General features: G+C 44.8%; 1 protein-coding gene across 4 annotated transcripts; it reads right to left on the reverse strand.

The window, feature by feature from the left end:
* Window positions 1-4,595: 4,595 nt before the first annotated feature.
* On the reverse strand, window positions 4,596-9,384 carry LOC125537223 (uncharacterized). Of its 4 annotated transcripts, none has more exons than XM_048700529.2 (6): window positions 8,926-9,382; window positions 8,255-8,318; window positions 6,872-7,395; window positions 5,534-6,760; window positions 5,320-5,438; window positions 4,596-5,225 (listed from the first exon to the last, which is right to left on the reverse strand). In XM_048700529.2, exons 3-6 carry the CDS (start codon window positions 7,392-7,394, stop codon window positions 4,830-4,832), a joined length of 2,265 nt encoding a protein of 754 aa, XP_048556486.2. In that variant the 5' UTR covers window position 7,395; window positions 8,255-8,318; window positions 8,926-9,382; the 3' UTR covers window positions 4,596-4,829. The 4 variants fall into 4 exon arrangements, 3 of the variants coding, with proteins under 3 accessions (XP_048556486.2, XP_048556487.2, XP_048556485.2); XM_048700530.2 differs by having other exon boundaries at window positions 8,922-9,382; XM_048700528.2 differs by having other exon boundaries at window positions 8,946-9,381.
* Window positions 9,385-10,392: the final 1,008 nt, after the last annotated feature.

A 10,392-nucleotide genomic window follows, 5' to 3' on the forward strand; every position in this document is an offset into this window, starting at 1 on the left:
CGAGGATGGCGCGGAGGAGGGGGTTGGCAACGGATCGTTGACTACCATGTCCTCCATTGGGACGTCGTCGTCCTCCACATGCCTGCCGGCTTGGTCCGTTGTCCGCCCGTCCCGAAGATCGCTGGAGCGCGAGGAAGCCATGGTGGGAAGTAGTGGTGTGGACAGGAGAAAGGGAACGGAGGCGGATAACTACAACTATGGTCGGCGTAGTAGTTTATATAGCAATGGTGGGTGGCGGAGGGATGGTCATGTGGCGCCGGAGTAGCTACCTCGGCAACTGCGTATCATTAATGTGGGTGACAGACAGCTGGACGGACAACACTTGTGTCATTTGAAGGCGAAGCAATAGCAAGCACTAGGAAGTGGGGCGGGCGGCGCTAACAATTTTGGGCGGAAAGCGCGCGTGGGCGAGGGAGGCGGTCTGGGTGGGCCAAGGTAGTCAGACTCGTGCTTAGTAGCATGTCGGTCTAGCAGTCGAACATGCTGGCTCGCCAGCGAGCTCGCCGAGCTGAGCGACGACAATCAGACAATGGACGTTGCTTCCGACCAGGAGCTTGCGCCACTGTCCAAGCCGGTTCATATCGTGTTCACCATAGAGCAGGTGCGGCTGCACTTCGACGCCCTAATGGCGGAAGAGCTACCAGTGCAGGAGGACCTGTGCTGCAACCTCCGTCTCCTCAACGAGCACCGGTGAACAAGCGAACAACAATGTTGTCACGGATATGTGGCCCTATGATCCTGGCTTCCCGATTGAGCAGCGAGCGATGTATCAGACCATCTGTAGTGTCCGCGAGGCCCTCTCCGTCATCCTTCGAGTTGTTGTGCACGTCGTGGCGCCGCCGTCTCGTGTTGTCAACATGGTCAACGGACATGAGGAATGAGGAGATGACTTTACTTGGAGAGGATGAAAGTGTTGACCTACCAGGGCCATAGCCGCACGTACGCATGCAAGTGCCATCTTATTATATACAACTATAACTTTTTTTGCTTCCTCCTAGTTTCCTGACATCACAGTCCCACACCATTATCAACCTATGTAGTCAATAAACGAGAGAATTGCACAAGGAGCGGCCGACAGCTGGGACCAAGCAGCTCGAGCAGTATTTTGTGTTTTTGAGGTGTGAGTACTGCAAAGTTTTTTTTTGAGCAATGTTTTCATTGTTGTTCAGAGGAGAGCAAGGTATTAACTAGGCGGGCTGTGACCTGTCTAGCCCAGGGCAGATATCCAGCCCAGATATTAATTTTTTTCAAGTTGAAAATGGCTAGCCCAGCTATACTTTTTTTGAGGAATACCTAGGCAAGGTCAACTTGTTATTCTCCTCCCTGCTGGGCTGCAAATCTTTCCTAGGAGGGATGCATTAGGCTTACCAAGAAAATGGGCTTTCAGAAATAATAAATGGGATGTAATTATAAAAACTGGACGGTAACTATAAAAAATGCACCAAACACGTAATTAGTTTATAAAATATTATTTTTCAATTTTGAAAATTTTAATTTCATTAATTGTTTCGCGCATAATGTTTGGTTGATTTTTACGTAATACAAATTTATATTGAAATTGTATTTAATCTGACTAGAAATTTCAGGATAATAATATTTCGGATCCCATCAAAATGTGGTAAATTTTATTGAATTCTTTTTTGATTGGTTGGTTGAAATTATTAATCGTTGTCCTAGCTAGAAAATGGGTTGTACTTTTAACAAACTGTAAATGGGTTATGGTAAATTCCATTAGAATTCGAAAATGGGTTGTACATTCTTACAAATTGCAAATGGGTTGTAGTAAATTCCATTAGAATTCAAAAATGGGATGTACATTCTTACAAATTGCAAATGGGCTATAAGTTCTCTGCCACACACATGTGGGCCAACTAAGTTGACGCGTCCCCTAAAATAAGTAAGTTGATGCGTATGCAAGGCTTTGTCAACTTATAGTCAACACATGGTTCAAGCAGCAGTGGCCGTTGGATGTCCATCCAACGAATGTCGTGCTTCTTCTTCAATCTTGAATATTCTAGCTTCAGCCGCCCACAAAATGATTCCTACCCCTGACATCTGGGGCGCACCATTTTGGAGGCTGACATGTGGGCCTACTAAGTTCATGCGTACTAGGGGCTTTGTTAACTTAGTCAATATAAATGATTCTAGCTGCAGTGACCGTACAATGTCCATCCAACGGCCGTCGTGCTTCTTCAACCTCTGGTCTTCTTGCTCCAACCGCCCAAACTAGCGTCGGTCGTGCCGCCTGCTCCTGCCTCCCGTGTCTCGTTGTGCTGCCACCGCTAGCCATGCCATCTCTCTATACTCACCCACACCTCCTGTTATTCTCCGGCGATGACAGCCTCACACCGCAGCCGAAGCAGTTAACCCACGTACTCCCCTCCGCGTGGGCATCCACTATCGCTTCTTCCACGGCTTAGCGGCGTCCCCTTCCTAGGCCTCACCATCATCCACCGCCCTGGTGCTCTCGCCGCAGCGTGATCAACATGGTCAAGGAATGTGGCACCCCGACTCAGAGAAAACCGGAGTGCCCTGTATTCAAGCCTAGAGATCGAGGTGAAGTCTTCTGGAATACGACACTACTTAGTATAGAACAAACCAGCTCTCTATTACAACACGAATATGAATACAAGGGTTCCGATATTACAATGAATAACATCGGCACGGCGACACTACACCAACCACGATTGATCTATACAAGCAGCATAACAACTCGAAGCAGCGGAACTACTACTGGCAGCGGAACAACGAACAGCGATGATGGACTCCAATCCGCAGGGACTCTAGCTGGAATATTTATCCTAGCTCGCGAACACAGGAACAACACCAAACAAGCAAGCAATCCAGGCACGACCTGCAAACTGACATGACATGCCAGGTCAGTACATTGAATGTACTTGCAAGCTCACAATAACCAGAAGCATCCAAGACAAACAACAGCATGGCAACTACAGGTTAAGCAGGAATTATCATGAGATCATCAGAAAAACATGGCATGAACAACATGAACATAATACTGCTAGAACAATATGATCATGGCATGAACAACATGAACATAATACTGCGAGAACAATATGATCATGGCATGAACAACATGAACATAATACTGCTAGAACAATATGATCATGACATAAACAACATGAACATAGCACTGCTAGAACAATATGAGCATGACATGAACATATAAATCGGACGATACCAGCATGCAACATGATGACACTATATGCACCATTTATTATGCTCGGGTTACCTCGTAACCAAACGGTGATCGTGCCGGCGATCACAGCCACGACCAGCACTTGGTCTCAAACAGTGATCCTTCCGGCGATCACAACCACGACCAATACCTGGCCTCAAACGGTGATCCTTCCAGCGATCACAACCAACTTATCTCCTTATTGAACCATGGTTGTTATAAAGCACATTATTATTATTATTATTACTGTTGACTCATAGTGTGACCAACTACGAACTGGGACCTTATCCGTGGGCGCGGCTATCGATAGATTTAATATACACTCTTCAAGGTTAGTACATTGTACCCGCACTATAGAACCCATAGCCTCACACTCCAATTCGGGTGGACCAACGGAGTTCCGACAAAACCGGTCTACTGCCATGACACTCTCCCGGCCACTCCGACTCACTCCCCACTGGGCTAGTCCTAGGTGGCCCCGTGTCTACCAAAGACACAATGACCACCGTCGTGGCCAAACATAAATGGTCCCAAACGGGGACCCGGATTCATAACAACAACAACGAGCACACAAGGTTATGTCTTCTTACCGGGCCATGGTACCGCATGCCCATAACCTTCCCTCGCTGGAGGCAGCGGTGAGAGGCACGACAATAGACCCAATTAGGACCTTCCCATAAAGGTAAGCATGGTTGCACTGGTCAGTTCGATATGGTGGTACCATGACTCAGCCAACCATTGTTCAACTTCAATTTAATCGCGTTAAACTTGAATGCAAATATGTTGAGCCATGATAAAATGCATGATGCAATTACAATGCATAAGCATGATATCAAGATAATTATGAGGGTACCACATAACTATCCACCATATCAACAATGGATCATAACCAACTAAGCATGGCATACTGACTAGCACGAAAATCGTAAGTACATACTTCTCCAGAAACATAGCATGACCACTGGCATCAACAATAAATATCATGCAAGAACATATCAACAATGCCATCATGCAAGCATTTAACCAACTGGATGCAATGGAACATGCATACAAACGGTACTTGGGACAGACCTCAGTCATGCACCGAAAACCATCACTAACATCAACATGTACTACTAGCAAGCAAGGTTGGAAAAAGTGCTAGGCGATAGGCGGGCCGTGACCCTTTGCCTAGCGCCTAGCATGCCTAGGCTACGCCTAGGCGGGCCAAAGCATTTTGTATGGTAGAAGGTTAGGATGATCATTGTTTAACTAGACTTTGTACTATATCAGGTTAGAAGGATAATTTGATGATAAAAATAACATACATGACACACTGTGGAGAACTAAATATAATCTATTCAATGAAAGTAGTACGCCCATAGAAATATCAAATGTTCAAATACAGGAGAGTCAAACATCACGCAAGACCGAATTGGCATAGCATTATATATTATAAGTTCAACAGTTCACACTTCAGAATGAAGTTCTTTATTCCTAGAATCTTATTTGGAAGACTTCTCTCACAAGTCAAAAAGTGAAAATTCCACATGGATGCACACACAAACAGTTCGACACATAATGACTTAAAAGATATAAGATGAAAACGAAGTACTTAACAAAGGACATCCATGCATTTGGGTCTCCTTAATTATCAATATTCATTCTCATCCTCTGAATGCATCTCCTCCTCATCATCAAACTCCTCTTCTTCAGAATCGAATTCTTCTTCTTCATAAAGTTGTCTTAGTCTCGCACTTCTACGTGGCTCGAGCAGTTCATCACCTCCCATTGTTTCTCCAATGGCACTCCCTGGCATCCCTGTACTATCCATCTCCTCCTCATCATCCCTATAGATGACTTCTGCATAATCGTCTCCGCCCTCAAAAAGAAAACCTTGAGCTTCGGTAGTTTCAGCAGATAAGAGGACATCAGTGATCTTCTTCTCCTTGATCATTTGTTTCTTGGCCATCATTCTTGAGTTGAATTGTATAAACACAAGAGAGTTTAGACGTTCTGTAGTTAGCCTATTTCTTTTCTTTGTATGAATCTGCAACAGGAAAAAAATAATGATTAAGAACAGAGAATGTTTTGACATGCGACTGGCTAATCTAAACGTGAGATTAGAGAGTCAGGAGACTTACATTTTCAAAGGTACTCCAATTCCTTTCACAGACTGAAGAACTCGAGGTCAATGAGAGGATTCTCACAGCCATCCTTTGTAGAGCCGGTGCTTCAGTTCCATAGAGCCTCCACCAAGATGCTATGAATGAGAGCAGAGAATCAAGTTAACAATGTATTGCATAAACTCTGAATAAATATTGAATAATTTAGACTTCACAAAATCACAATGCATACCTGCATTATAATCAAAATTCTGACAACTCCTCGCAAGCTTCTTTGCAAATGATCCTTCTCTATTCTGGAATTTCTTTAATTCAAAATTGACAGCTTGATCTTGCTTGTCATCATCACCATAATAAAAGGTCTCCACACAACTGATGAACCCTTCGTTTATTGTTCCATCATCAAAAATATTAGTATCAGCATAACTATAATATGGATTCAGCAAATATGCAGCCAAGTGCAATGGAGAGTCAAGTCGATCTTTCATCTTTTTCTCAACAATATTAATCACATCTTTGTAACGTAACTCCACATTGCCATAGACTTCCTTGATCTCTTTCTTTGCCTTAACTATTTCTCCATAAACAAAGCCCATAGATGGATTGACATCCCCATCAACCAAGCGAAGGACTTTTACCAAAGGCTCAAAGACATTGAGGCAAAGCTTCAAATCTTTCCAAAAAGCCATGCTCATCATCGTAGCTATTGCTGCCTTTCCCTTTTTTGATTTAACTTCTCTGAGCTTGTCCCATCTACTATCAACCACCATCTTCCTTAGTTGATCCTTTTTGTCTAGAAGGCTTTCCACAGTTACATAAGCAGAAGCAAACCTAGTGACCCCTGGCCTTATGATCTCTTTCCCAGAAGAGAAGTGCCTCATGCAGTCCAAGGTCCTTGTGTGCCCATAGACAAAGATAGTGAATGCTTTTGCTTTTTCAAGTACCTTACTAAACCTTGGTAGGTCACCAATTCCTTGCAACATCAGGTTAATGGTGTGCGTCGCACAAGAGCTCCAAAACATGTTTGGCCTCTTCTCCAACAACATCTTCTTTGCTCCCATGTTATTAGAAGCATTGTCAGTCACTACTTTCACCACATGTTCAGGACCTACTTCCTCAATTGCTTCATCCACTAATTGGAAGATGACTTCACTTGTGTGTGATACAGCCGACATCTCACTCGACCTTATGAAATTAGAACTATCAGCACTATTTGTGCACAAGTTCATTATGCTTCTCCTCTTCCTATCTGACCAAGCATCAGTCATAATGGAGCAGCCATTCTTCATCTTTTCAGCATCACGTTCTTGCACCAAACTCTTTACTCTTGCATGTTCCTCACTCAACAAAGTCTCTCGAAGATCATGTTTAGACGGAGGCTCAAATCCAGGGCCAAAGCTCCCAATGGCTTCGCACATTAACTTGAAATCATCATTGTCAAAAGCATTGAATGGTATAGCTACAAATGTAATATGAACAAAATTAGTAACTGAAAAGTAAACCAACAGTCAAACATTACAAAGAAGTAAATAATCAATGGTAGTGTGGGTAAAAATAAATATTTAATTACCATGATTGTACACCCATCTAGCCACATACTGCTGCACTTCATGTGTTCTCTTTTTCCAAAGTTCCTTGTTTATCTTCTGTTGATGAAAGGCTTCAGCTTGAGTCAGTTTAGGATCAATAGGCCGTGTCCACTTGTCAATGGGACCTAACTTGTGTGGCTCCGCACTTCCGATACAAGCGGCTTCGTCATCTCCAACGCGAGAAATGTTCACAATTTGTCTGAGCTCTTTCTCACGGGCAGTCTTTTCCCGCCTCTTATTAGATGCCTCTTCAAGAGATTTCTTGCACCTATCTTTAGCTTCCTGCGAGCTTTTTTTACATTTGACCACAACATTACAAACATGAGCCACATGCTGCTTGTGACAATAAACACCTCCAGTGCTCACATGGTTACAGAAAATACACTTCACTTTATCCTTGTTGGAAGCATCAGCTAGACTCCCATAGTCCCATCCCACATCATCTGACTTTCTCTTAAGGACATTCTCCTCCTGCAATGCCGATGTTGCATTTCTCCTAGACATCCTACAAATATTGAAATACAAAACAACCAATATTCAGTAATTCGCTTCGCTAATGCTAGAAAAATGGACCACATCTACCAAAGTCCAGACTACAAGTAGGCATAAATCCAGGTAATAATCAAAGCAACAATTCAATAAATAGACCTTAAAAAAACTATTCAATATATAGCATGTTTGTACGTCTATGCGTAAGTCCACATCCTAGAAATATATAGCAGAAGATAAATCATTTACTGTTTAATTAGGTACACAATTCGGTTCCTGTAGAAAATGGAGGAATCAAAGCAATATGAATTATAATAACATAATATATGCAGAGCAATATAAAATAGATAGCAAGCTGTATACTAGGAGATTCCAAGAAAAAACTATTGTGAAGTAAATAGATAATACAAAAAAAATTCATTTTTGTGGGGGAAACAGAACAACTTTTTTTCTGCATTACAAAGTTATAAATCTGCTGATTCAAAACTTATTTAGTCTTGCAAGTTGTAATGCTCGATGCCTTGATACAGATCTGGAAGCAATTTCATTTTTATACCAACTGAACAATCCCTCTAGTTAAACGACAGCACACTCATATACTAATTTGAACTACCATGTTTAATAACCTGATGTCTCTACATTCAAGAATAATAACAGCCACATCCGCACGCATATGACCCTGCTTTTAGACTAGTACTAGTACGAGTTAGTGTCAGTGTCACATCTTGGCATCATGCAACAAAATCTGATCCTACTTCTACGCTAGTACTAGTACCGCCCAGTATCACCTCTTGGCATCATGCCATATATAACTTAGTAACTGAGAAAATCATAGAGCTAGCTTCAGTAACACCAATAGTGCCCGGGATGATTACCTTCAGACCAGTGGATGCTCCCTTTGTTCCTCCGCTACAATTACCTTCGGACCAGTCAGTACAACTGCATCATGGAGTTATAATTATTCTCAGTCATGTTTTATCTAGGAAGTGTTCAGCAATCAGTACAGAAAATTTCTCTTTGGGTATATAGATTTCTGATGGTTCAGATACCTAGCTTCTATCTCATTTCTCTCGGTCGATCACAGGAAGGAAACAAACACAAGAGATTTTGGTGCTTCCTGCAACTTACTGCAACGTTTTGCTCTAGCGAAAACAAAAGCTACCAGCTGCTTATTCTGACGAAACTGAAGAAAAGAAAACATCTTGCTAATTGAATATTGTGTAGCAAGATTACAGTAGCCAACGATTTCCTCTTGATTTTTGTGAAGGAAATAGAGCATAGCAAAACTGCAGCTCAAGGGATTACAAGCGAAGGACAAATCTAGCAGCATCCAACATGCAATCTAGATAAACCAATACTGTTTATAAATTTAAAAGACCATTTGTGGATGTAAAAAGATCATACAGAAATTACAGATCGAGTGATTACATGATAGAGATGGAGCAACAATCAACTAGCAATCCACCGGTGATGCAGAGGCAACACACAGGCATAGTGAAAGACACGAGAGAAGGAATGGGTGAAATCGCATTGGCAGCTCACATACAGCAGGGGAGAAGACCGGACCTCAGGCTGTGGTCGAACGGAGAAACAGCTAGGAGGAAGAGGTCATGGCGGTGAATCACTTCGTCCCGGCGGTCGGCGGACGAGCGGCAACAGAATAGATCGAGCCGCCGCCACCCCTTCTATGTTTATATGTATAGATCCTAACCTAATCTCTCCGTTCCTCCCGCCGGCAAACTGCACGCAATCATCTCGCAATCTTCTCGCGATTCTCTCGCCACCTTCCCGCATGCTAGCACCCTCCCGTTGCATCTCCGGTCCGCCTTGCTCCGCCTAGCGCCGCCCCCTCACTTCTTTTCTCCCCTTCCTAGTGCCTAGGCGCACGCCTTGTTCCGCCTAAGTGATGGGCCCGTCTAGAGGACCAATTAGGCCCAAAGCTACGCGATGGGCTATCGCCGAGCGCTTCAGCGTGCTGAGACATATGCCTAATAACACTTTTTCCAACCCTGACTAGACGAAAGCGTTATTAGGCGCACACCTTGCTCTGCCTAAGCGATGGGCCCACCTAGAGGACCGATTAGGCCCAAAGCTACGCGATGGGCTATCGCCGAGCACTTTACCGCGCTGAGGCGTACGCCTAGTAACGCTTCAGCAAACAGACCCTTAGAGTTATGAGGAGTTGAAGATCAGGGACCAATCTATGAATAAACTTCAGCAAACAGGCCCTTGGAGGAAAAACTGAACGTGCCTTCGGGCCGAATACGTTTTCTGAAAAGGGAAACGTATTTTCAGCCATAGAAGAAGAGAATACGCTTTCCGAAAGGGAAAGCGCATTTTGGATTAAAAAGGTAGGAAATACGCCTTCATATAGCGAAAACGCATTTCAAGAAAACATTTTGACTTACAGACTAGGGCCCGGGGCGGAGTCAATGCCGAGACACTGCCAGGTGGGGTCGGGGAAAGCGCGTGGCCCACCTGGCCTCGTCTTCTTCCTCCTGCTTCCTGCCCCGACGGAAGCAGAGAAGGGTCCGACCAGGGGCGCTGCCGATGACGTGGCGGGCGACTCCGGCCACCTCAGGCGACGGCGAGGGCACCGGCGGCTGTGGCCAGGTCTCCCGCATCCATCCCGAGGGCTAGCAGGTGCCGAGGAGGATGAGAAGAAGCAGAGCTTCGAGGGGAACAGAGGAGCGGGCGGCGGCCGTTGCATGCGGGGACGACGGCCCTGGTGGCTCCGACGGCTGGAGAAGGGCGTGGGGAGAGTCGCAGGTGTGGGAGGAAGCTAGTGGTGGCTACCGGAGAGAGAGAAGAGCACCGAATGGCCGGGACGACGAGGCGACCGAATGGTGGAGGCGAGGCCGGACTTGGGAGACACAGCCACAGGGCTCTCCGGTGAGGGGCAAGGGGTTGGGGCGAACCGCGGGGATGAGGATGGTGGACAACTCAGGAGGAGAGGAGAGGGGCTAGGTTTGCCTAACCGAGGAGGAACCGGTGCAGCCATGGCGTCCTCCGG

This window comes from Triticum urartu, chromosome 2A (genome assembly GCF_056163025.1).
Source record: "Triticum urartu cultivar PI428250 chromosome 2A, HENAU_Tu73, whole genome shotgun sequence".
Lineage (NCBI taxonomy): Eukaryota > Viridiplantae > Streptophyta > Magnoliopsida > Poales > Poaceae > Triticum > Triticum urartu.

Excerpts from the sequence above, each read along its gene's own strand:
- LOC125537223 (XM_048700529.2), bottom strand. The coding sequence starts at position 7,394 with ATGTCTAGGAGAAATGCAACATCGGCATTGCAGGAGGAGAATGTCCTT. Across the intron at positions 6,761-6,871 it reads TAGATGGGTGTACAATCATG|CTATACCATTCAATGCTTTT; the intron begins GTAATTAAATAT and ends TTACATTTGTAG. Across the intron at positions 5,226-5,319 it reads ATTGGAGTACCTTTGAAAAT|ATTCATACAAAGAAAAGAAA; the intron begins GTAAGTCTCCTG and ends TTCCTGTTGCAG.